At 44.5% G+C, this 26,863-nt stretch overlaps 1 protein-coding gene across 4 annotated transcripts in view; it reads right to left on the bottom strand.

Moving 5' to 3' along the window:
* Window positions 1-26,863, bottom strand: part of tyw1 (tRNA-yW synthesizing protein 1 homolog (S. cerevisiae)) — a 51,837-nt gene that overhangs the window by 18,741 nt on the left and 6,233 nt on the right. For 2 of the 4 annotated variants that reach the window (XM_076099935.1, XM_076099937.1), the window contains exons 7-14: window positions 26,606-26,728; window positions 19,564-19,696; window positions 15,769-15,821; window positions 15,557-15,675; window positions 13,784-13,893; window positions 10,096-10,273; window positions 7,153-7,288; window positions 2,470-2,580 (exon numbers count right to left, since the gene is read on the bottom strand). In XM_076099935.1, the coding sequence (XP_075956050.1) occupies window positions 2,470-2,580; window positions 7,153-7,288; window positions 10,096-10,273; window positions 13,784-13,893; window positions 15,557-15,675; window positions 15,769-15,821; window positions 19,564-19,696; window positions 26,606-26,728 (963 nt within the window). The other 2 variants (XR_012956176.1, XM_076099938.1) reach the window with 2 other exon arrangements.

Genomic DNA, 26,863 nt, shown 5'->3' with positions numbered 1-26,863 from the left:
ATAATAAAGGTTTTCTGGTGTTTTTCTTATGTAGCAAAATAGGACTACACTCTGAATGTCGTTGTGCAACCGTGTTGTACAATGACAAAATATATAACCTTGTAACCCAGGTGAACTTGTATGGGGCGAGCCGTGACATTGAATAGATGGAAACGATGAAATCATAACGCAGCAGTCGCACCAGGCAGAGAGGGCAAACACTGTCGCTTATTTTCAGATGTGAAGCAGCTACACAACAAAGTCAGGTCAAGGGTCAGTGTCGATATTCTGACCGTAGATAAGATTAGGATGAGACGATGTTGCGGTCAAACCCTCTCACCCACTCTTCTAGAGATCCTGTTCCAGGACATTTCCGTGATGATCCAGCTGGTATGACAGACGGGTGCCAAACACTAATGAATCCCTTTTTTCTATGAATTCTATTTACAATTGCTACCTGAACACAAACAACACATCCACAAAATTGGAAGCTGCTATTCAGTTAAGCTTTGTCGATACTCGAGCGAGGCGCCGTAGGGCGAGCCTCGGCAGACGGCGTGCGAGCTACGAGCACACACAAAGGCGTTTATGCTCTACGCGCCGGTCGTTGCGTTAATATACGAGACACCAGAGGTCGCACAACAAAATGTACTGCGCGTAACCGGCAAAATGCCATAAACCAACCTCCACAATGCCGAGGAGGGATTGTAATGATCTGTAAACTCATATCTCATATTCATGGACTACTTTATTGCCTTTATACATGCCCTGTAAAGAAATAAGTCATTATTACATGCATTATAAAGAAACAAAGGTTTACAATTTGATTTGGCTGCTGAATATTCACTCAGACCTCCTGTTTCTAAAGCGCCTAATAAACTATTTGGCCTTCTTTGTGTAATCCCTAGAGTAGACGTGTAAATATGGCTTTTAACAGTAAGCCATTTGTGACAGTCACGTGTCAACAAGCTCTGGTACGCCAAGTTACAAAAATTCAGAGGTGCACAACCGAGCGCCGCGATCACTTGCCGAGCCTTCACGCTTGACGCGCAGGCCGTGATTACATCATCATCTGGTGCCAAGCCTCGAGCCGGTTTCTCTACGGCGAACATAAACTGTGCTTTAGTCACCAGTCGGGCTCTGAAACGCTCAGAAAGCCACGATCAGCTGATCACCATCAGAGGGCACGCTGGCTAATAACGGGTTATCGGTCTTTCATATATAATTAGGGGTCTGCCTATTTAAAGCCCTGAAGGCCAACAAAACAATTTTTAAAATCTATGCAAAAGGGAACTGGCAGTGAATGCAGGGAGGCCGAAACTGGAGTTAAATGATCTTGTTTCCTTGAACTGGTGAGAATTCTAGCGGCAGCATTTTGGACCGATTGAAGGCGATGGAGGCAAAATCTGGGTAATACCTGAATATATGATGTTACAGTAATCAAGTCCAGCATGGACAGCCCATGGGTGCCGTCATTACAGCAGCGTTGGTGTTTATTGGCGCAGAATAACTGTAGAAGTTGTTCTGAGATCAGTGGCTTCTTATCTGCCAGTACATTTTGGCCTGAGGACTACTAACTACTTACCCAACACAACAACGATCCCTCTGCAACAACGCTGAATATTCATGCTGGACCTTTTTTTTTTAGTAGCCGAAAAAGCAACAAGTCATCAAGTTAGTTCTGTCGACCAGAAACTTACTCTCACTCACAGCATTTACTGGCAACATCAATGATTCATACAGTTAGACAAACATAAATTTGCTCACACGCAGAAGTTTAAATAATAAAAAGCTTCAGATAACGAACAAAAGTCTGTCTGGCTCTTAGTGAGAGTACTCGGGATGTTTGAAAGGATCCTTTGTGGCCCTTTCATTTTGGATGAAACTAAAATTAGAAATGATGGATGACCTGAAGAAAGTTGAGTTTTCAGTTTGAATATCAAGTTTCCCTTGATGTACAAATTGGTGGAGTGCCAGAGAGACGAGCGAGGAAGATGCTGACTCACTTCTATTTGAAATACTTCGGTTTGTTCATTGGTTGAACTAACTCAATACAAATGTTTCTCATTAAATTCTACTTGTTTCCTTCCAGTTGGGAATATATTAACACTTTATCTCTGAGACAAGAGCAGTCCCCTCACATCATCGTCATGGCTTGGTTGATTTAAGTGCATGTGCGGTGGGAGATGTCATAAGATTTCCTCTCGCACAGATTATTGTTGTGAAAAGCAGCCAGTGCTACCGGCTCATTTGTTTTATGAAAACTCATTAATGAGGAGCGACTGTGGAAGGCTTTGCTCTTCGTGGGGTTTACTCCAGACACACATCAAAGCTCAGCACTGAAAACATATGAAAACAGAGAGAGCAATAGAGAAAAGTAAAGCCGGCCGGGATGAAGACGATGTGAAAATGACTGATAAATAAGACATCAAATGAGGGAGCGGAATAGAAAACACGAGGGGATATAAAGTCTGTGCCGCTGAACCCTACCTTGACCTCAATGAAGTCCGGCTGGCCCAAAGCAATGAGCTCCGAGTAAGACTGCATCTCCTCCACATTCCAGGCCTTCACCAGCGTCAGTCTGTACACCGTCCTCTGTCTCTGGATGGTTTTAAAGGAGTCGAAAAGTGGAGAAATAAACATGAGATTGTTGTATTAACAGTGCGTTGCATATTTAATGTATTATAGGTTTGAAGACGGGTCTTAAACAACCACATCCAACAGATTGAGAGCCAGCAACACGTTTGTGCAACACGTCCGAATAGAAAACCCGAATGATTTTTAGAGCTGAACTCACAAAAGGTTTTGGACACGGTTATAAAAACCAGAATTAGATGAAGTGTTAAAACAGTGAGTGCAGCCATAAGCTAGGAGTTTTGGATGAGGTGTTTAATAATCATCTTAACTGCAACAATTCAACGAACGCAGCAAAGAAATAAAAACTTCATAACACACATACTGTAGTTCAAAAGTCGTCGGTCGTTCAAATTGGGGAAAACAAGCTTGCGTTGCCATCGGTGAGCAATGATATCATATCACTAGTTGTTGCCACCAACATCTGTCCTCCACAGGCTCCACAGGCAACACAGCAGCTCACAGATGTCCTCTCAACCTGCTTTCTGTCTTCTGTCCATTGCTAATGCGCTAACAACTGCTGCGCTAACAAGGCATTTTCATTTAAAATAGCATCTACCATGTGACACCTTTTCCAGTGGCATCTCCAATGATTTGTTTAATCCAGGTACAATAGGTGTCAACAATGTCCCGACCCTCCATAGCATCGTCAGCGAGCGAACAGGGAAGGAAGCAAGGAAGCGAGTTATGTGAGCGGAACCGCATCAAGTTTAAACGCAACACTTTGCAGGTGCACCACGTCGCTGACGTCTGTTTTTGAGCTTCAGGATTTTGTTCATTCTGAGGTGAAGAGATGATTTATTCCAGCCTTGGTCCCACAAAAGGTCCACAAAAACATTGTTGGAACCCAGGCTAGATTTTCTTAACATTATTTAAATCAAATGTAGGGTTTCAAATTTGAATATAGGCTTACTTTATGTTGTTGTTAAAAAAATAATTAACCTAAATACACGTAGAAAAATATATCAAAGGTCCCTTCTTATTGGCAAATATATAGAGATTTGAATTGATGTCAAGGCAGAGCAAACCTGATGCGGTGCTCAGTTAACTCTCTCTGGGTAAATAAAGCACTGACTAAAAATCCCTGCTCACAGCTCAATGGCTCACTGACTCAGGCTATTGTTGTTGGTGTACAGCAGGAGAAAGAGGATTATTGAGAATGTGATGGAGAGGAAGAAAGACAGGGAAAGACTCAGAGATGAAAGAGGGACGGAAGACGTGAGGAAACGGAGAAAGGAGACAATGGGAGAAGAGAGAGAGAGAGCGAGAGAGCGAGAGAGAGAGAGAGAGAGAGCACTCTTTGGCTCGTTTCCTCACGCTCTCACCAGAAGGTTATCTGTAACACTAGGTCCTTTCAGCCCAGTAGGGGAGGGGATAATTGGCCAGTGGAAGCAGGGAGGTGAGGTATTTCAGGCTGCCTCGATTCCAAATCCGACACCGAGGCACAACTCCATCAAATCCCCCCTGCGCACTGTCGGGGAGGCCAGGTGGAGGAGAACAGAGAGGGATGAGCGCTAAGGAAAGGATGGAGGCAGAGCCCACCGTGAAATGGAGACTTAGGACACAGAGATATGGAGACGGGGGGGGGGGGGGACGGACAGAAAGGGAAAGTTTATTTTTGGAACCGGGGAAGTTGCACACAGGGAAACCATGTTGTCAGACTGACTCGTATACGTACAACCCTCTGAGGCAAATTATAATCAGATTCATAATGCTAAATAACCACATACGCCTGAGTTAGTGTTTTTTAAAGTGTCAATTAAAAAACGTTTGTCTATAAAACTGTAATGACTCAAGGGTTTGTTCAGCACACGTTAGCTCTAAGATACAACATTTAAAGCATTGCTCTCCATTGTATTCCATCCATACCTGAACATGCTGAGGGTCAAACCGTGTCCTACCACCTTTAAATGAACCGTGACTCTGCTGACTCATGTCCATCCAACAACCATGAAGCTCTATTAGTGACATCAATAGGAAGAGCTCCCAACAAAGGATCAAAAGCCAAAACTACTCAAATCATCACTCTTTAAACGCATCACACTAAAAGAATATACATAACATTATCTAATATCCTTATTATAATAATTATCTGAATGAACCTGTAGTAGATGACTGAGATCCGTGCTTATGAATGTTGTCGCTGACATTTTCGCAATACAGAGTTTGTAACTTTGGCGTCATCCTCCTCGGTACATGTGGTATGCAACAGCATTTTAATGTTAAATACTTTTTATTTTACTTTTAATTCTCTCAGGATCAATTACAGAGTGATTCAGCCCTCTGGTGTGAATCTCTGGCATACATTAATATTGACCAGTTTCCATTTATTCATTTCTTGCCCCTGCATTGAGTTTTTCATTCTCTTAGTACTCTCCATCTCTCTCTCCATCTCTCTCCATCTCTCCCCCGAGGCGAGCCGGGTGGAAACAGAGGGGATTATACACTGTAAAGTGAAAGGAACAGGTTGAGATAATGAAAAGTAAGAACGCTGTGAAAGTTTGTCATAAAATCGGGTGAAATATGGGAGAATTATGAAACCGGGAGAGTAAAAAGAAAAAAAGAAAACCGTGAAAGTTAACGACAAATCAGACATTTGTTTGTTTGACAGCAATTATAAAAGCAATTCTTGAGATTGACGGCTCCTTGAACCGTCAGCATTGGAAATAATGAGATTCCAGTGAGTGTGCAGTGAATGTGCCAGCGGGCAGAAGTGTCCCCGGTCCAGAAGGACTTTGCTGTCACCGGTCTGCCCTCGACTGGATGAACCTCGAGTCACTTAGAGGGTTAAAGTTACACCAACGTCCCCACAATCACCAACATCCTACATTAGACATGTCTGATGTTAACGGGTTGTTTGAATGGAGGCTTAAATATGGTCCGATAGAGAAGTTGAGAAACACTGTAAGATGCTTGCTCCGAATTTATTTAGCATTTAATGTAACTTACACTCATTATAGCCTAGCTTGAGGAGGCTGTATGCAAACTGCTTAGGGTCTGATGACTGGATCCTTCACTGTAACGACCTTAAAGTTGACAGGATGTGACGCAGCGCTGACAGAACTGGATCATCTTAACGTCATAACGGTAGAATTCATCACAACGCCATTGATTCCTTTAACTGTAACGTGGTTATTTAGCTCCCTCACATTGATGTTTGCTCGTTGGTCGAGTGGTGAAAACGGTGATTTTGATGCAATCGAGAGCGCAGCGATCCACCGCCAGGCGATTCGCCTTCGAGCCGCGCCGCCACTCTCCGACACCTCAAGCCGAGCGGTGATGAATTTGTCCATAGTGTGCTAAAGCGTGTAACAAGAGGAAGGCGGCCCATTACAGAAAGGTGTAACACAGGTTCCCGTCTGAGGAACTCCTCAGTCCACGTCTTTCTCAAGGTCAATTTAACGGTGCACCCAAGCACTCTTTCTTTCCTCACTTTTTAGGTCTGCTGGTTAGATTCAGGCTGAGATACTGGACTTTCCCTCTGCTCATGAATGATGGCAATGATCGCAAGGTTATTGGATGCACTTTTACACACTTAAAAGAACTGTACAACTCTGGATGTTTCCATTCTTTCAGTGGTGGCAGTGGCACCGCAGTATAAAGCCAAACTGTTAAAAGAATCCCTAAGAAGCCACTCTTCCACCGTTGTCTAAAGTGTTAAAGGTTTGATCTGCTCCGCCATTCACTGCCATCTTGCCGCCATTGCAAAGACATTTGGTAAACGTAGAGGACATCTCAATCTGTGCCTTCTGGGAGGACTCAATCGGCCTTTTCATCAGCTGCTCTGATTCACTCGAAACTAAAAAAAGATGAGTCCACACAGGAGGCAAGAATCTGCCACTTCCAACAGTCTGACAGCGAGTTGGAGATAAGAGGCCACTTTTGTTCTAAATCACAGCAGATGCATATTTTTATTCACAGTTTACCAAGAAATTAACTTGTGTTGTCAAGATCTTCTGTTGCGGTAAAGCTTCAGTACGTCTTCAAGTTTATTGTATTTAAAGATTAAATCACATAAAAACATCACCAATACTCCGAACCTAGAGAGGTTTGGTTGGAGTTGAGTTGATCAGAACTAACTAGCTCTGGTGGTGAGCAGCATCCCTCCTCTGCTTACCAACGACCAGACACAACAGACTCAAACAAAGCCAGTGACTCATTCATGTCAACAACCCACCATCAGTACCTCCGACTATCAAGATGATGCTTTCCACTTATGGATGATAAGGGGAACTTCTTCCATAAGAAAAGGTGTTCTGGAAACTTGGGCTTGTTTTCTCACTCTGTGCCACTGAAAGGTCACTAACATTGCACCCCCCCCCAACACATTCTCAGGTGCACGCTTACCAAACAGCCTCATCTACCGTAATATATCCACACTATAGAGCACATGCAGTGACGCTCTGCGTGGTCCAGACATAAGCATTGTGCAACGGTAAATTTGACTTTTTGAGCAGCATCTCGCTTCACAGCAACATGCCGTTTAACCCTCTCGTTCACAAGCGCACCTCTTTCTCATTAGCTCGGTAAGCAGCTCACCTTCTCTCCCAGGGCCCGGAGGCTGCCCAGGAAGCGGGGCCAGAAGTCTTTGAAGAGCGGTCGGTCGATCTTCTTCAGACTGTCTTTGGTGCTGGCGTCCACGCTGACATACAACTGGGTAACCGGAACCAGGCTCCTGGAAATGAGAGAGAACACAGAACAGAGATGAGGATCAGAACGATCCAGTTTGAGAGAGAGAGAGCGAGAGAGCGAGAGAGAGAAGAGAACCTGAGGAGAAAGGTAGTACGAAACCTCGGGAGCATTTGAAAAACACGAGAACAAAAGGAAAACAAAGAGTATTATTAAAAATTCACCCTCAATGTCATCAAGACCTCTCCACACTCTCAAAACACACGAGTGCATTGTCAGCTCTCTGACTTCTTGTTGTTGCATGTAAATTACCGAGACAAACACTGTGTAGTTGTGCTAAAGGCCACAAATTCACAGACAACTGATGGCAAAATGAGGAGGCAGAGTGAAAAACAAGAAGTGCTTCTCATCCATATGTGGCAGAGTCTGAAAGAGCAGGAAGGACGCACCCGAGTAGAACCGGAAATGTGGAAAAGACTCACAGGACAAACAAGAAAGCACTGCCCTTTCATGTGTCTTTAGACGGGAGATACGAATTTGTGCTGTGCAAGAGGGACAATTATGGAAAGATGCAAACACAACCAATTAGCCAAATGAGCAGGGAGACAGAAAGTATGGGAATGCAGCACTTTCTACTTCTGGTGAATCTCAGTTTCCCCTTGACGAAGCAGCGCTGGAATAGAGACTCAATAAACTGTACCAGCTCATCTCCAACCAGGTGGTTCTGACAGACAGAAAAAGATGGCCGACGGCTGCCTTCCTCAACCTGCTCTGTGAGTGTACCATAAGTCAGCCTGTGACAGGCGAGTTAGCAGACGTATCGGCTGTGTCGGTTTATGTCTCGGTGACAACCTGCAAGGCTTCTGGACAGAGATTAGAGGTCAAAGGTCATGTGAATATTTATTTCAAACAGGTGAAGCAATAAACAGATAGTTTAGGTTTTTTGTGTTCCCTCAAATCTTTTTTTTTGTTTCATATACTTCCACATCATTTTTACAACTTTACATCAATGTGGAGCACATGAATAAAATCACGCTAACATTTTTGAGGATTTTCACATTTCTGTATCATGCAAATTCATATTTATGGTATAAAAGGAGTTCTCGCGGCTTCTAAAGAAGAAAATACAATTGGAAAGTGACAAGTGTCAAAACTTTCTTTTGAAGTAAACAACTGGTTCTATAAAATGAAAGCACATAAAATGTGAGTGTGTAACTACAGATGTGCTCATAATAAACATCCACCGATCAACTATCTTCTGCTTATCCGGGGCCGGTTCGAGAGGACAGCGGGCTCAGCAGGGTATTCCAGACATCCCTCTCCTCAGTAACTGGACTCTGGGGCGTTCTCAGGCCAGAGTGTCTCAGGCCATGTTCTGGGTCTAGCCTGGGTTCTCTTACCAGTTGGACATGCCCAGGAAAACCTCTATAGGCAGCCACCTTACAAAGGAAGCTCATTTTGGCCGCTTGTATGCGCCATTTCATATTTCGGTCACCACCCAAAGCTCATGAGCATCGGTGAGGGTCAGAACGTAGATGGACCGGTGAATTGAGAGCTTTGCTTTCCACCTCTTCACCACAGCGGTCCGGTGCAACGCCCGCCTGTCCATCTCACGCTCCATTTTTACCCTCACTCGTCAACCGAAAGATATTTGAGCTCCCTCGCTTGGAGCAGTGACTCACTCTCAACCAGGGGGGTCCAATCCATCGTTTTCCAGCGGAGAATCATGGCCTCAGATATACAGGTACCGACTCTCATATTGACCGCCACAAACTGCCCGAATGCACGCTAAAGTTTATGGTCTGATGGAGCAAATAGAACCACATCATCTGCAAAGATCAGAGATGCAGTTCTGAGGTCCCCAAACAGCAGACAAAGTTCTTCTTACACTTCCCACTCTATACTGCACATGTGATGGGAAACAAAGGGACGTCAGAGGGGCATACAGCCACAGCGGTGTGCTGACACAGAGTGCTGAGTCGAAGCCGTAGTGCAGGCAAAGATCACACTCGGGTCACTTCAGTACGTTTCCTCCTCAGACACAAAACGTTTCCTGTTGATGCTCAACAGCATCTAAAAGTACAAAGTAAAGAAATGTGTGTGTGTGGGTGTTTGTGAGCCATGCACACAAAGCCATCTGAGGTGGTATTGCCTTTTATGAATTTTTCATACGGTTACAGTCGGGGCATAATGTACGTGCCTCTAGGAACCGTGCCTGTGTGGTGAACTCTTGTCAAAGAAAGACCTGGACTCCGGTCGCTGGGTTCTGATTTAAAGTGCATCATCTCAGAAGTTATACTGGGCACCGTTTAACTCACAGACGACATCGACTACGGGTTAACTGTGGACACCCTCACTTCTAGTGGAAAAAGTGTTTATAAAAAGCGAAAGAAGTTCAATTTACCAATCCCTTTAGTGCTGTAAGAGCAGCGAGTGAACAGTCATTAATGACGCTTTACAGTTCACCACATTACAAAAGAACAACATCTCACTTAGAGGCAGATGAGGTCATGCAGACAGTTTGAAGTACATACGTTTTGACATGTTCTGAAACCTTTAGAAGTGGAATTTGACAATGTATTGCTATTTATCACGTCTTGTACCCTCCTTGCTAAAGGACAGAGCATCACAACTGTGGAGACTGAACCTTTGATCCTTGCTGCTGCGACACACTCCTACCCCATACTCTCCAAATACCCCCTCCCCCGACTTCAAAGAAAAGAGCTTGCGAAGGCATAATAACAGACACGTAAATGAGCCAGAACAGATTGGCTGGAATGTGTATTTCGAGAGGAGAAACGAAAACGGCGACATCGACACAAACAAGTTGTGCGTGTCCGTTTGTGCTCCTACCCGATTTCCTGAGGGAACTGTGCGTTGGTGACCAGGAAGCTGGAGATGCGGTGGGAGTGGAGGAGGCGGATGAAGACGTTGATTTCGGGGTACATGATGGGCTCACCCACCAGGGAGAGGGCACAGTGCTTGACGGCCAGGCCCTCCTCGTACCGCTCGGGTTTCACTCCGGGGACGCCTGGAGGCAGAGAGAGGACAGCGGCTTAATACATTATAGTTTTCATGTCCACCGTTGACCTAATCAATGATCTCCCAACAACAACAAGAAGGGGCCTTTAAATGTGGAAGAATGAATCAAAACGAGGAGATGTCGGCATGAGGTCAGGCTTTGAAGTGAGGTCAAACTAAGTCATTACAGGAGAGACGTGTGGTGCTCATGAAAAATGAGCGGCGGAGAGGAGAAACTGTGAAAGTCTGTGAGCCTTGGGAGTCGGGCTCGGAGCCCAGTCTCTCCGTCTGTTACTCCCTCTCTCCTTCTTTCCACTGGGTGGTCTTGACCCCGATGTTCAGCCTATCCATCTACCAGCACAGACCACAGGGTGCTGTGAAGATATGCTCAGCAGAAAATCCTGTATTAGGGATGAATGTCATATGTTTAATAACTATTGCTGTTCAACTTTAAGATTACTGAACGATAGTAATTAACAAAATAATGACCCCCTTCCTACCCCCTTACCTCTGGCGCCCTTGCTCGTACCACACCCAACTTTGAAACCGTGCCTTCATTTTTATCTCAGCTGCACACCTGTCAAGTTTTGTGACTGCATCTTCACGCGTTGCGACGCCATCGCGTTGACACAATCTGCCCACAGACAGAAAAATGAACACCTGGCAAAGTGCTCAAAACTGCCTCCGTGGTAGCACCAGGACCACATTCTGCCTCAGCGACAAACACCGACTCACAGGATGAAAATAATGCAAAGCCACACAGTGTCGCCACAAGCAAAATGAGACTAATGAACACAACCAGCTGGGACATGAAGAAGAGCCCAAGAGATGCTGCGAGTCTTTATTTGAATGTTTAGATAGAACCGGGGAAAAATACAAATAGTGAAAGTTTCACGCGCTGTCATGGGAACTTAATGTGATATTGCTCTCGCTCCAGCAGATGCAATTTCATTTAAGAGTGCATGCAGGGAATCTTAATGAAGTGAAACTTTGGACTGATGCCTAAAGTTTATATGCTTTATAAGACCCTCTATGAAATATTGATAGGTTTGCAGCATTTTGTGCGTCTGTCCGCGTCGCCTTTCAAGGACAAATCACATCTTGCAACAGCTGCCGAAGACAAAGACAAACCGTCCCCGAAGAGAAATCCCGCTGAACTCTGTTCACAACTACCAGCTGAGAAGATGCTGCGTGTGAGTCAAGTGAGTGGGACCTCATTCAATGTATACATCTCATGTTCGTAATGTCAAATCCCATTACATCTCACATAGTTACCTCCCTTGTTCGAGGGCTTTGGGCCGTTGTGTCATTACGGTGACTGCTATGAAGCCGGAGCATTGAATCAAAGGAAGAACTATTACCAAAGACCTACCATGTCCTCTGGACTCGGCCTTCGTCGTCTTGTGGTTCGACACCACAGACGATGATTAAGACGTCATTATCCCCTTTTTTGAAGAGTTCATATCCTTGTTTGAATTTGTTCATGGTGTGCGAGTTAAGAGACACGTCTTTTTAAAAATGATAAGTGCTGGGTTGTTGTAGCCAAGAGAATCGCAGAACAAACTATTTCATTCATAAGTTGACTTTGCGGCGAAAGTTAGAACATCGACCAAAGCTTCTTCCTACAAATGTGCCGGCATTAAAGGAAGCTCTTGTGGATTTCGTGGCATTGGTCGAGAGCACACGCTCAGTTTGAGTTCCTGGCCAGCTAAAGAGCATGTACTGTATCATACCCGGAGTATTGATGGATGTAAAATGCACCATCAAATAAACTACCGGTCAAAACGTTTTATAGTTTAACATAAAGAGGAGCAGGAGCGCCCTGGACACTTGTTGAAGTTGAGAGGAAAAATAAACTCAGAGCAGTAAAGAGGCCGGCGTCATTGGTGTTGTTACCGATTGCCCAATCGGATGGATTGAAAAGGCTTTCTGTGGCGGATGCCCGGAGCTAAATGACTTCATCAGCCGTATTCAGTTACCGTGGTCTGAACAGAAAACAGCAGGCCAGGAGCAAAAATAATATGCTACTTGATACTTCCGGCACGTTGTTTTCATTCATTTAAACTGTACCCATCAGGCTGTCAGCACACCAACCTGTTTAACTACACTGTGGGTTTTCAGAGGCATTGTCTGGATTGTTCACTGCCCTAGACATTTAAAAAAACGCATCACTGTAACTGGAGTTGAAGGCTGCCTAATGTGATTTTGTGGAGCAACTGGAGAGATACATTCTGGGTGATAATGACTATACGGGCCTGCACTTTGCTCTCTTTGTTTCTAATTAGACTTGCAAAGCGCTGCATCGTAAAAGCATCTGAAAATGTCCTTTTCTTTATTTCCTCGGCCTGTCTCAGCTGCAATCCCTTTTGTGCCTTTGTCTACTTTTTACTTTAAGTGAACTAAAAACCAGCTTACTGTCAACATGAGCTTATGTGCACTATTGTTCCATTATAATAACATCAGGAAAGGACATTTTCCATGATGACGTTCATTATAATACATCATGAATAACTGCTCTGAGAAGAATATCATCTATGAAGTAGCCCTTTGAAGAAGATACGCCTCAGCTTTCAGCATTAGGCATCTGTATTATTTCCCCGAGTACAATTGCTTCTCTGTTATACGATGGGTTCGGCAGTGACTTTGAGGTTAGAGAGGCAGCCTTCTGACTGCAAGGTCGCGGGATCAAGCCGGGCCTTAAGAATACTTCTGCTGGGAGGTAGAGTCACACATGCCCAACATCTTCGATGGCAACCTACTGTAGAGTTTGTATGCCTTGTTGAATTTAAGGCTGTCCGTTACAGGTGGAATCTTTAAAGTAGGCCGCAGTGCGATAGCCAGATAATTGTTGGTACTGGCTTCTCTGTGAGTTTGTAACCCTTTGTGCAGCTCACAATCAGACAAATAAATGCAAATGCTAAATGTTAGCTCCGTCAGTCGCCACAGTTTGCACCGTTAGCTGCGAGCTGCCGGTTTGCTGTCGTCATGTTAAAAAGGGCAATAAAATTGCTCCCAATCTCGTGTATAGCACCTTTAATTGCTTTATTAAGAAAAACGTATCATTGGATTAATCTCCAAGAACTATAAACATTAGCTGCAGTGAAGATCTCGTTTAAAAGCTTTAAATCATTCTGGGATGAAAAAATATTGTTCAATCAGTAATTGTTTGCTTTAATAAAAGTCTAATTACTGTGTTACCACCATGTTTTGACAACATTTCCTAAAACCTCTGAAAGAAAACCTGCTCAGGGAATAATCACAGGATGATCACTAAATCTGTTTTGACTGAGCTTTGGGCGTCCAACCGTCCGTCCTCAGCCAAAGCTGGTAGCAGCCAGAGAAAAGAAGTCCCAACGGCCAACAGTGTGAGTACACGCAAGTACTAATGGAGCCCAGAAATGTGTGTCAACAGTGCCACTGATGGACGGATAAACGGACGGCTAGAGAAACAGAGTTATACCAAGAGGTGGAGCGGGAGAGAGCGCTCATGTTTGCATGTGTGACCTTCTAAAAGACGAACCTCTGAACTGTCGAATCATGCTCTGGTGCTTCTCCATGGCTTCCTGCAGGATCTTCTCAGCGGGGTCCATTTTCCAGCGCCACTCTGTGCCCACGGGGTTGGTGTGATGTCTGTTGATGGGGCGTGCAGGTAAAGCACAACAGCAGACACACTGTAACCAATGCTACTTCACCAGTTGTTCATTGTCTGCTGGGGCACTACGGTCGTGGTTGCGCTTGTCTTTTTAACGCCACTTTTGTGACCGGATGCACCAGATTGTAACTCAGCTGAGTCCACATATGCGCGTGTTCCTCTGATTTAGAGCGATGAGCGTCTTTCCAACAAGGTGATAATTCTATTCAATTTCTAACCGTATAAAAACATGAAAAAATGCATCATACTGTAAAACAACGGCACCTCCGTTGGGTGTGAATAACACCTTCTGACTGTCTAAGTGTGATGTCTAGGTGCAACAACAAATCCTGAAGGCATCGCATCTGTTGCATGCATATGCACACGGTAAAAAGCACACGCATGCCGGCCTCTCACATCAAATCTAATTCCACCTGTTGCTACAAAGAGGTGGCTGGTGAGGGCAGCGGCGAGATTACATCTGTGCCCTGAAATTACCTCACTTCCTGTCACGCCACATAGCCGTCTGAAAGGAGACCGGCGTATCTGTGGTGACAGGGAGGCAGGTCGCCGAGGCACACTCTCGGGGCGACCTTTCGGTGCTCGATGTTTCAAAAAAAAAAAAAAAAGGAACTCAAGGGAGAGAAAGGCCTCGGTCTCTCGCCGCTGTCACGATGAATCAGTGTCCACCTTTAGGCCTCGCGGTTATGCCGGCCATTCGTCTCCTGCGCGTAAATCATTAACCGGTTTGGGTTTGGCTTTCCCTCAGTATTTCCAGCGCCTCGAGCTACCCGCTCATTGGTCTGACGGAGCTCCGGATGCTGGCAGCACGGGGGACGGGAGCAAACTCTGCTCGGCTGCACTCGCTGCCATTAAACAGAGCTGATTGAAACTGTGAAATTTCACTTTAAAGTCCCCGTGAAACGGATGTTAGGGTGTCTCTAGCTTCTGTTACGGTTTTCTAATGCTGCTTGATGGCTCATCCTGCACTCACAGGTGTTTACAAAAACAAAAAAAGATCCAATCAAATGAGACTTTGGGGGACTAGCTAGCCACACTGGTCATACAAAACCAAACTTTGCCGTATGTGGGCGGTAGTAGCTAATGGAGCAATATGGAGAAATAGGAAGAGACGTGTGTTTGGATATCATAATAAATACATATATAAAATCAATCATTTTCACTGTGAGGGAGGTGTGTGTAGCTCCTCTGTAGCTTCGTATCGCCCTTAAGCCCGCCCACTTTGCAATCAAATGTGAAGGATTTTAATTAAATCCCTCTTGAAAACTGTACGCTGAAGTATTCTGTGAAATACGTCACAGTGCAGAAGCTAAAGACGCTTTCACTTCTGCATCGCTGGGACACCCGGGGTCAGTTAGACACATGTATTACAGACTGGTCTGCAGTCTTATTTTACCCAGAATTCATAGCAAATTAGTCTTACTTGATGGTCATGAACCAGACAGCTTTGTGCAACAGATGAATTAAGACTGCTATCTGAAGTCTGACTGTTAGTTTGATCTGAGCCAGGTCTCCAATGGGGGTACAAGTACCCCTAGGGCTACTGTGGAGTACTGCAGGGGTTATGGGAGATATTCTTTAAAAACTGAAAATGTCCACTTCAGTATCAACTTACATACACCAAACCCTGCAGGTACATACCTCCAGCAGAACACACACTTGTTGGCACAGGCGAGGCTGGGCGTGGTCTCCATGCAGCGGTGGGACTCGATGCCATAGAACGTGTGCTTGTAACAGCCTCCTCTCCCTCGCAACATGGACTGATCAACAGAAAACAACAGCTTTCATGTCATTCAGGCATTCGGTAAAGAAATAAAGTAAAACGCTTTATGGAGGAGTCAACCCCCAGTTACCTTGGTCCATCGGCAAAGCTTCACTCCCGAGTGACTTCCAATGAGTTTGTACCCTGTAGGAGAGAAAAAGAAAGAACATGTGAGAAGAGCAGTAAACACCTCGTTGACCCAGAGCAGAGAAAAGTTGTAGTTGTAGTCATCAGCAGAGCCCTGCTAAACATTCACAAAGTCACACTCAGTCACAGTCCTCGGAGGCTACTGAACATCTCCAGTAAAGCACGTCAGCAGAAAGAAAGGAGGCGACGGCGTTTCAAACTCTCCGTCAGCACAAAGGGAGGATTAAAGTACTTCACAGGTCTGCCTCTCTATCCTCTTATACCACCGCGGCCCTAATACCACTGGCTATGAATGGCTACGCTTGGTGGTCTTTCATCCTCCTCTGTGATGTCTATCAAAAGGAATAGCTTCATCTGTATCCCTTAATCTGCTCAAGAAATACCGGAACATGATATTGGGACGGCTTCCAAGGGAATCAAGAAGGGCTCACTTTTTAAAAGACCAGACACCCAAAAGAGACTTTCCAGTTAAGCCGAGCAGCGACGGAACAGGATTGATGTGGAGTTCAGGTGGGAGCTCTTTATTTTCAAACCTTTTTTGCCGTTAAATCCTTGTAGCTGCAATATCCAATCAAACACACAGCAGGGTATTTGTGTCAGTTTGATGCTAGATGAGTCAAATACAAATGTTATTCATCAAGGCTGAACGGGGAAAACACTCATTTTTGATACACCAGCTGAATGGAACAGCCTTTGATCGAAGACGTTCTTTAGAGAAGTAGAACGAGCTTACACACAGAATGCTTCCGTTTTTGTTTGTCGTGCATTTCTTCTTTGGGGCAAAAAGAAGTTGGCTGACCAGCACCAAGTTGCCACCTGAAAAACACGACCTCCACTAACCTCGCTCCCAGCGACTGCAAGACACATTCAAAAATATGCACTCCCAGGCCAACACGAGTGTGGAAGCCACGGTAAGGCCCTGGACCCGCTGGCAGTTTATTTACGCATTAATGATCAGCAACGTTTCCCTCTCCTGTGTTTGTTCGGGGAAATCGATTTCCAATGCCTCCGTGCCCTTCAATGAGTCGGGGGAGAGGCTCGGGGCCAAGGGGAGGGGGAGATAAATGTCTTTCTATCTCCCTCTTCACTGTCGGCTGAGAGATTGTGCCAGGCATCAATATCAAGGCATCATAACAACAACAGAAAGCAAGTGCACAGGTATTTAAGTGCATGCATGCGTGTGCGCTCAGTAGTTAATTATATCAATTTGCCACTTAAAGGGTAAGTTGCTGCTACAAATAGCTGCTGAATAGAAACGAGTTCTTACCCACAAGCTATCGAACAAAACGCAATACAGATCCACTCCAACTGTGGACTTAAATAACTTCAAATAAAAGACAACATTATTGGCAATTCAGCAAACAATTTATACTTTGATACTCTGAGCTCCACTCTGAGCTGCCTGAGGGAAATAAAACGAGGGAGGGAACGCGTTTCATCTGAGAGAGGGAACATCAGCCTAATTTGTTTGGAGAGGTCGGCAGCTTCTTCTTTTCTCAGGATCTCACAGGAGAAAAGAAGACATCATATGTTTTTAATGTTTCAACTATACTTTTATCTGTGAGAGTAGGCCTGTCGCGATTATTATGTTATTGACTTTTAGGATATATGGACGTGACCTCAATCATTTCTGCTGACCTCGACATTATGCCAGAATAAACAGCAGGGTTTTCCCCTCCCATTTAAAGGAGCTGGACACTGCGCCCGCCCACGAGGTTCACTCTTCATCATCACAAATACAAATTCAAACAAACGGATTATACGTACAGTTTCCTGAGTCTCAGCAAACGGTTTTCTTAAATGTGCAGCATTATTATTGGACATTACAGTCTCGATGACTTCTGCATCCATGGCATGCCAGGAAAAGGCTACACAGGGAACACAGCCTTCAAAGACCCAACATCATTTAAACAATGCCAACACTTTCATCCTTTATTCTTTCATTGCACATGAAACAAGCCGTCAAACCGGGACTGACCGGTGCCAACATGAAGCAGGTCAACATTTGGTCCAATGAAGTGAAGTCTTGCTCACAGAGTCCTATTTATAGAGAGTTGTGTGAGCCAACAGTGGGGGTTAACTGGCTGCAAATGGCTGGCCTGTGTTGTACTGGAGAATAGACTAAATAGAGAGGAGATAGTGAAATGTTTCAGACAGAACTAAAGAGGCTTTACGGGAGGCGAACGCCTACACGGAGAACATACGGATAAACTGCATGAGGCTTCACTTACCAAAACACAAAGGTAATATCATAAATGCTGAGCCACACTTAACACTTGACTACAATACATCCCAACTTTCACAGGCAACACTATTTCCACCACATAATTTCACATATTCTTAATCCAATTTAAACCTAACACCTACTTTTAGAAATACTGGGTTGACAGTGATATTGCCGGTACGTTCGGGTCATCATGTTTGGGTTTGGTGTGGGAGGAGAGAGAAGTGAGACTCTTGGAATGTTGTCATTTTATTACATCGGCCTATTCTGTCCACACATCTCTCCTCTGTTGCTCTCTCTGAGGTTTATTTGGAATGAAAGGGATTTAAAAAGGGGATTTTTTTGGAGTGTTTCTTTATCTGAAGCGAGCGTCAAAGGATACGAGTGTGTCGTATGCTTTATAGATTGAAAAGCTCCCCGAAGTTAAATTTGTGATATCGGGCTGTATAAATAAAATTGACTCAACTTGACGGTCATCATCAGGTGCTAGAACATTGGCCATTATTAACACTGGAACACAGGGATGCCATTTCATCAGCTGATTAATTTAAACATAATCCGAGCAGTCACTTCTGCGTGGTGTGCCGCACTAATTAGCATTTGAGACCAGTGGAGCGACTCGGTAGCAGAATGGTGCAACTGCCATGTCCCTGGTTTGATTACAGCCTCGGGCCCTTTGGCCAAGTTTACACTGCAAGCCATAGAGCTCAGTTCTGATCTATTAGCCAGATGCATTTTTCTTTTTTATATGTGGCCAATATCAGGACACGCAGCACGCTGTCGTACAGAAGTAAGCATGGAGGGCCACTGAAATCAGCGTTTAAGGATTCATTTATTTTCTGTACAGTGTGTGTGTGTGTGTGAGTGAGAGTGGGAGACAGGAGTGGTTGGGATCGAGACGTGAATGGAGCGATTCCCACCAGAGCAGAAGTCGATCTAACGTGACGTAAAGGTTGCATGAAGTCTAATATGGCTGTCCAGACTAACGTCGCATTGCAAAAATAATAATAATTAAATCAGACCTGCTGGTCACGCTTTCTGAAACTTACATATTTGCAACAACAACAAAAAGATGTGCAGTGTGAACATAGTCTTTGCTGCATGTCTTACCACTCTGCCCCCACATCCTAAAAAAAGACCAGTAAAGATATTCTTTATAAAAAAAATCTAAATTGACTTCTCTCCTGGATATTTGTGTACGTCGGTAAGATTTAATGGTGGAATATTAAAAAGGTGACGTGACTCATAACTCATGTTTTAAAGTGAATTACAGCGTTGCTGCCCTCGTGGAAACAGGAAGGTTAAGGATATTCTGACAAGCAGCTGGTCCGTAATGTGATTTTTTTAGCAGTTCGATATTATGAATATATTATAGAGTCACCGCTGACACCAGCCGATGTTCTTTTTTGGAAATTGTCAAAAAGTTTTACACTCCAGTCAAAGAGTCCCACCACCACTCACACACCTTTCTGTTGTTTTTCCTGTAAACTGAATCCTAACTTCCACTTTCCTCACCTTGTTTGGTCAGTGCTTTTCTCAGGGCAGGGGTGATCATCTCCCTTCTTTCCCCCTCATCTTCAACCTTCTTCACTCCGTTCACCTTGGATAGCTTCACCAACTGTCCGTCTCCTCGACCCTCCTCTTTGCTCTGTGGAAGACGCACGACTCAGAGTCACGTATGCCGGGACGGCATCTCTGAAAAATAATCTGCCGGTTTTGCTTACGTTACAACCGGCGTCTGTCACAACTATGAAATAATAAACCGTGATCTTTCAAATTGTAAATACAAAAGACCAATAGTGTTGTCTGAAAATGCATGTTTAAACATGCAAATGAGGCATTATCTTCACTTCAAAGTCCTGAAATGTTGATACTGATTAAACCGCTGCAGGATCTAAGATGAGAGTTCAGAAATGTTACATCAACAGCAACAGAGGGTCAATGGAATAAAGAGATTTCAACAGAAGTACAATGATCTTTTTTAACTCCAACAGTAGAAAACAGCGACCTTAAAAAGCCAGTTGGAATATGTGGCGTCTTGCTTGCTTCATGATTTGATGCTCACCACTCTAGAGTTAAAAGCAGCTCCTTTCAAAGTGTTTGATGTTGGATTTGACTGAAGATCAAGGGTGGAGATTCTGCAGTGTGCCACATAACCACTGCATGACACAAGCCTTTTTGAATAAAAAGGGACATCATCGTGTCGGGACCGGGCAGGGTTATCTGGGTTTAAGGGGTGCAGGGAAACGCAACAAAAGGTCTCCGGCATTAGAAGAAGACGATTGTTGGACTTTATACCACAAGCTGCTGCAGCCCAACGACTTCCTTCAGGTCAGGATTACAGTATTGCTGTGTGAAGCATTTGTATGTAAATAGCACTTCCTGAGGCAGCTGAAGAAGTTCAACCTGCCAAAGACAATGATGGTGCACTTCTTCACTGCCATCATTGCGTCCATCCTCTGCTCCTCCATCAGCGTCTGGTACGCTGCAGCGCATCATTCGCTCTGCTGAGAAGGGGATTGGCTGCAGGACAGTTTCTTACCGTCTGCAGTTGGATTTTGCAAATAAAACCTTTTCTGAATCCAATTCTAAAAATCCAGACACAACAGAAGATTAAGTCCTGCTACAAAAGTCGCCCAGTGCATGTGAACAGGTATTAGTTTTCAAGAGAGGCGTTGTGCCTTTGAGGATAACAATGCTCCATCCAATTACGGTGCTGCTGTAATCGAGCCGAAACAGTCTGATCACCACTCAGTCAGTGATCTCCTGAGAATACAGAGCTTCTGTTACTTAGAACTCATTTGAAGTCCCGTTTGTTTCCACTTAATCAATGAAAATCCCATATTATGTGTTTTTAGCTCCGTTTTGGTCTTTACTAGTCTTGCATGGCCAGACCTTCCTCCACAGCCCCGTCAGCACTTAATAAAGGTCTGACCCCACTTCATCCGCTTATGGCAACTCTCAAATTTTGAAAGAATTTATAAATAATACGTTTTCGTTATTTTTAAATGACTAAACATCTGATAAAAGAGAAGAAGAGTAAGACCTCCGGTGTTCAGAGCCCACCTGTATCTGACAAAACCTGACAATGCATCTAGAATGTGAGCCCATGTAGCCATCCAGCAGCTCTGTGTGTGGCCGCCATTAACCGGCCTCTGCCCAAACATTCCATAACAGCAGCAGTGCTCAGCCCTTTGGATGAACAGACACGCTGTGAATAAGTAAGCCATCAAAGTGAGAGAACCACTCGTTCAAAAGGAAGCTATAAACCATGCTCCATCCCAGTTATCAGTGCAGGTGCACAGTCACTCAACCAAGCAGTCGCTCTGGGAAAGCATCAGCCACCCGGAGGTACCATCAGCAGGAGGATTGTGGTGGAAAAAACGATTCAATAGCACCGAGTGAGTCCTAGAACACTGAAATAAGGAAACCCGAGAAAACCAAAAACCTTTAAGGTATTTATTCTCTGCGCAGAGAAGACTCAATCATCACACAGAGTGCCTGTGTTGTCTGTGGGATGGAGAGAGTGACCTGTGTGCAGTTTGAGTACACTTTTAAAGGGTCAGAGCATCAAAAGAGAAGGGGGGGAAGGTGTGTTTCTCCAAGACATCTGGTTTGTTTCTAATCTACACATTTTACAACAGTACCTACAATAAAACATTTACTACAGATCCTAATCTATAGATCTGTGGTTTACTATCTCGAAGCTAAACACTCAGTGATTACTATCTGCACTCCCTACATCAAAGGTCTACGACTGATCTACTCTGAACAACAACACTCACGAGAGTGTAGATTTATGACTAGTCTAAACATGCTGGCAGTAAAACATAGAATAAACCATATAACCAAGTCACAGTACAACATTATACAACACAATGACATGTTCTATCACAGGCTGTGGCTCAAACAGCAGATATCTAAACTCCACATCCGTGACATGCAAGATTCTGACAGCAGACGCAAATGTGTAGCCAACGGTGCCACAATCTGTCCCCGTGGTGTTCGCGTGCAAACCCCCCACATTCGTCTGGCCGCCGCCTCTGGTTCCCGCTGCTCGGCTTTCGCCCTCTTGCTCGAGGGCTCACAGACGTCCAGTCATGGCCCGAGCCTGTCTGGACCAACAGAACTGGGACATCTCACAGCACCGCGTTGTGCTCTGGAACCGTGACCCTACATGGGGGCCGCTGACGGATGGACGGTGCAGCGATAGCACGCGGAGCAAGCAGGTGATCACGGGACAGACATGATGTGGACGTGTGAGGGAGAGTACAGAAGAGGGCGCCGGGTAGAAAAAGAAGACTGAGATAAATTAGGGCTAATCTGTCATTTTGATCTTAGTCGACGAGGATTTTTTTTGTGGTTTTTAATGCTTTTTTCATGCTGAACATTTCCAAGAAACTTACACGCACATGTCTGCCAAACACAATATTTAAAATGGTACTTTTGGGTGATTCTTTGTGGAGAAACTCAATCTTGCAGATCTGTCGATTAAATTAATGAATCAACACATTTTTTGGATCGAGGAAAGCCCTAAAATCAATAAAGCCTCAAACACCAACATCGTAATTTGTTAAACATACTGGAAAAAGGAAAATGCTAAGTGTTATCTAATTCAGCCCTAACCCAGACCTGCCTTAAGCGAAAGTTATACTTTCCACTTCTGTGCGTATACGTAAACTTCTTCATCAGCGGGTGATTGTATCTGCGGGCGTCCGCGTACCAGCAATTTGTTGGGACTTGTTGGGACTTACCACAGGTGGTGGCGTAGCGATGTACGGGTCCGTTTGGAAGTATAACTGTAACTGTGGCTTTAAATGACCAGCGAGTGGGTTTTAGTGGCATCTAGTGGTGAGGTTGCAGATTGCAACCGACTGAATACTTCTCACCCTCACTTTCAAAGTGTGTAGAAGAAGGCGGCCATCGGGTGAATTCGCGGCGCATTTGCGCCACCGAATCCAAGCTGCCACGTAAACGTAAAAAACACAAACGGGTCGGCGAGTTCATAATTCTATTCAAAATGGGATTTAATTAGTTGAAATAATCTAAAATGCAGATTTATAGATTCTGGGTTTTTCCAATAAGAGATAATAAAAATATTTATGTGACTTAAAACATGTCTGAAGGGTGGAACTATGTATCAGGTCCCTTATTGCAGATATGTTGTCAGTATGTAACCTGACTGACAACCTCCCTTAATTGTCACATAATTAGAAGACAAAAGACGGGCTAGAAGACTCCAATCATTTTACACTCGATGAGGCAACACAGCGGCCCTTCAGTCAGAGTAGCTCATCTCTGCTTTCTCCCTCTGGACACGGAGCTGAAAACAACCCAGCCCAGGAAATCTGTGTGGCCGCTCGGGTTAATGATCCGTTCCACACTAACTCCCATCTGGCAGCAGCCCCTACGGCATGAAATGGACCGCTCTGGGAGAAACAGACACCTGCAGTGACAAACTTTAGATGGCGATGCGACAAACATTTGTGCAAAATCATTTAGAGAAACGTTGGAAATGAAGCTGGTTGGCACTCAGCAGAACACGAGTAGAACTGTAGCCAAAGCCTGATATGGACTGGTTGGGCAATATGAACTGTGATAAACAAACATATGTATCATCATCAAGTTCAGCAGTAACCCAGTCCCCCTCATTCCTGATCAAATCGGGTTTTTTCCCTGTTTTTTTTTTTTAAATGTAAGAAATTTGCGTCCTCAGTCTGGGATATATATATATATATAATATATAATATATATATAAATATATATATAAAATTTTATTTTTTTCTGGCGACCCTAATAACATCTCCTGCGACCCACCTGTGGGTCCTGACCCAGTCTTTGGAAACGATTGCTCTAAAGCACAGTGACATGAACAAAAGCAGTTTGTTGTTTGACTGGTTTGTAAATCACAGAGCTGTGTATCGGCAGGAATCTGGTGATGTCATACGTATCATTACAGTGTTTACTATTCAATACATTAGCAAGGAATACTGTGATTTTTTAAATAAAATATGCATAAAATCTGAATTCACTACAATTACAGTCAAGTTGCAGTTTATCCACGTCTGTCCAAAAACTTATCACTTCATCATTTTATCCTATTGTTCGTGCAAAATAGTCATGAAAAGCATATCAATTATTGAGTTTTGGCCCAAAATGTGTTCTAATCAGTTGAACCTCGAGTCCACGTCAGATCAATACTAAATCACAAAACACAATATCGTGATACTCGAGTGGATCGATATTTACTTACAACCCTAAAAATCACCTCGACATAATCCTGGACAAGTCACTTAAAAACAGCGAGCCCGATTGGAAGCACTTGAACACAGACTCAGATGAAGAGTCAGCTGAGTCAGCAGAGTTCATGCACGTATAGCTTTGGGAGTGAACCGTCAGTGTGGTGTTGAAGTGAGATGTGAGCTGCCTGCAACAGAGAGCCTCTGTCATCACCTAGTGGTCAAACACAAACAAAGTGAGCTCCCACTGCAGCTCTAGAAGAACACTGCGACACGGAGACACATCATACTCAGCCTTCAATAGATGGAAAACAAAACCTGCAACATATTCAGCTCATTAACTGCAAAACAGATGTGGTTGCACGCTGTAAATGAGCTAACTAACATATTGGAGTCGGGGGAATTTCCTTGTTCGCACTTAATTTGCAGCTCGCCTAAATACTTGTCGTCTCTCGGCAAACGTTTAATCTACAAACTAATTACATCTCGCCGTCTGCTCCGTGTGACCAAATCATGCAGAAAAACCAACACTGATTTGTCACCACGGAGAGACAAGCGGCAGAATCGTCGTCCTGACATCAGAGCGCGACGATACGAGCCATCGCAGCAGACGATCATACTTAAAACGCTGCGAGGCGAGGTAGCCCATCAGAGCACACGTGCACCAGGTGACATGGAAGTGTGCGTTTGGCCATTACGAGAATAAATAGGAGAATCCTCAGGGGGAAGGGAATGACGGGAGGAACACGCGGCTTCCTCGTGAAAAAACTAAATGAAGCGAACGCCTCGTGAAAGTTTAAAAATGAAGATCTGGCTCCGTCTGAGCAGTACCGAGCGTCTCGGGCCCCTGGAGCCATTAAATGGTATCTCTTCCTCACACGTTGGTACACAGACGGGCCTGTCCAACCCTCGCAGAGCTCACACACAGGATGCTGCAATATTCATGTCACAGGAGCAAGGACAAGCCTGCTGCTGAAGTCACTCCCACTGCAGACGCAGCACCGTGAGCACGTTAACTAACAGAATTATGTTGTCATGAGAGCAGAAGTACACAGGAGAAATAACCCAGAGCCTGGAAAATCATTTTATACACACAGTCAAGTTGGCAGACTCTCTCTCCACCTCCCTACACTCACACTTTAAGGCACAATAAACAAAGTTAAGATGAATTTGACCGAACTTTTCTTTTGGCCTCATTTTATTTATTCTTATTACTTCCCCATTTATCAGCTTATTTCTGGCTTTGTGCTGCACAACCTGACCAATAAAGACGCATCTCATCTTATCTACTTTTATCTCATTTGATCTAATCATTTCCAGTTGAGGCAGGAGTTTGAGCTGGACACAATGCAGGCAGATATCATTTTAAAGTGGACAGCGGCTAAAAGTAAACGGAACATTAATCACATCTCAGATTAAGATGAAGAGGGATATTTGTATAAAAAAGGAGTTGGAGCAAAAACAGTGAGAATGAACAAAGGATTACTGGAAAGCGCAGGAACTCAAACGTAATAAACTATAAGAACATAGAACAGTATTTTGGCATTGTTGTTAAACAGGTGCATTAAGAAGAAAGTCTTTAATTACATTAATAAGCGAGCCTGTAGTAAAAGTCACAGGCTCTCTCTCTGTTTTCTTGAAATCGTTGGATTGATCGTTTGATGCAACGTACTCATTTTCACTTTGATTTTACGTACAAGAGGACTCTTCCCACAACGATCTGCCGCTCTAACAGCACATAGAACCTACACGTCTTCTCCTTCCCCTCTCTCTCCTCTTTGCCTCAGTCCTCTCGCTGCATATGAAGGAGGCCGACGAAGCCTCTTCCTTCACGTTTTTGTTTTTACTGCCTTCTCTTGAGTCACTCGTTCCTCACAAGTCTGTGAAGTGGGCATTGTCGCTCTTTCACAAGGCTGCGCTTGTCGCCTGCCGGGGGCCTGGTGTCTATCAGCCCATCTGCCACTACTCCCTCAGTGACACCACTTTCTCCTCGCTCGGATAGAGCCGAGGTGGTGGAAGCTCAGTGCCTCGTTGGTGCCCGGTCGCAGACCTCAACGCAGAAACGCTGAAAATAAACCTGCTGGATGACGACCGGAAGCTCCAGCTTCAAATGATTCAACAACCTCCCTGTGATATTGTGAAGCCGGCAGCTAAAGTACTGCAAATCAAACTCAAATGTACAAGTACAGTGTTCACTTCTGAGTGCTCGCTTTCATCGTGTTATTTCTGTCTGAGGTGTTGCCTCAGCGTCAGCTAACAGCTGTAGGCTTATACATTACTAATAATTAAAGGTGGTGTCGCTGTGGACAGAGTCTGACCTTTGCTCTCTTGGCACTGCTCATGATGTTGCCCAGATCCTCCATGTCAACCACTGAGCCGGAGTTTTTCTCATCTTGCAGGCCAGACTCCTCCTCGTCACTGCTGGACTCCACCAGATCCTCCTGAAACAAGGAGGAGACGACGAGAACGCCCCAAATGTGGTGAATAAAAACAAAAAGGTGAAGGACACGGGTGACCGAGCTATAACCAATTCAAAACGTAGCCATGATTAAGTGAGGGAGCCCATAGAGTGCTGC

Source organism: Anarhichas minor, unplaced genomic scaffold (assembly GCF_050575085.1).
Source record: "Anarhichas minor isolate MPS153535 unplaced genomic scaffold, ASM5057508v1 ptg000026l, whole genome shotgun sequence".
NCBI lineage: Eukaryota > Metazoa > Chordata > Actinopteri > Perciformes > Anarhichadidae > Anarhichas > Anarhichas minor.
Note: the sequence above shows the minus strand (reverse complement) of the source record. Positions and strands in the feature narration are given on the sequence as shown.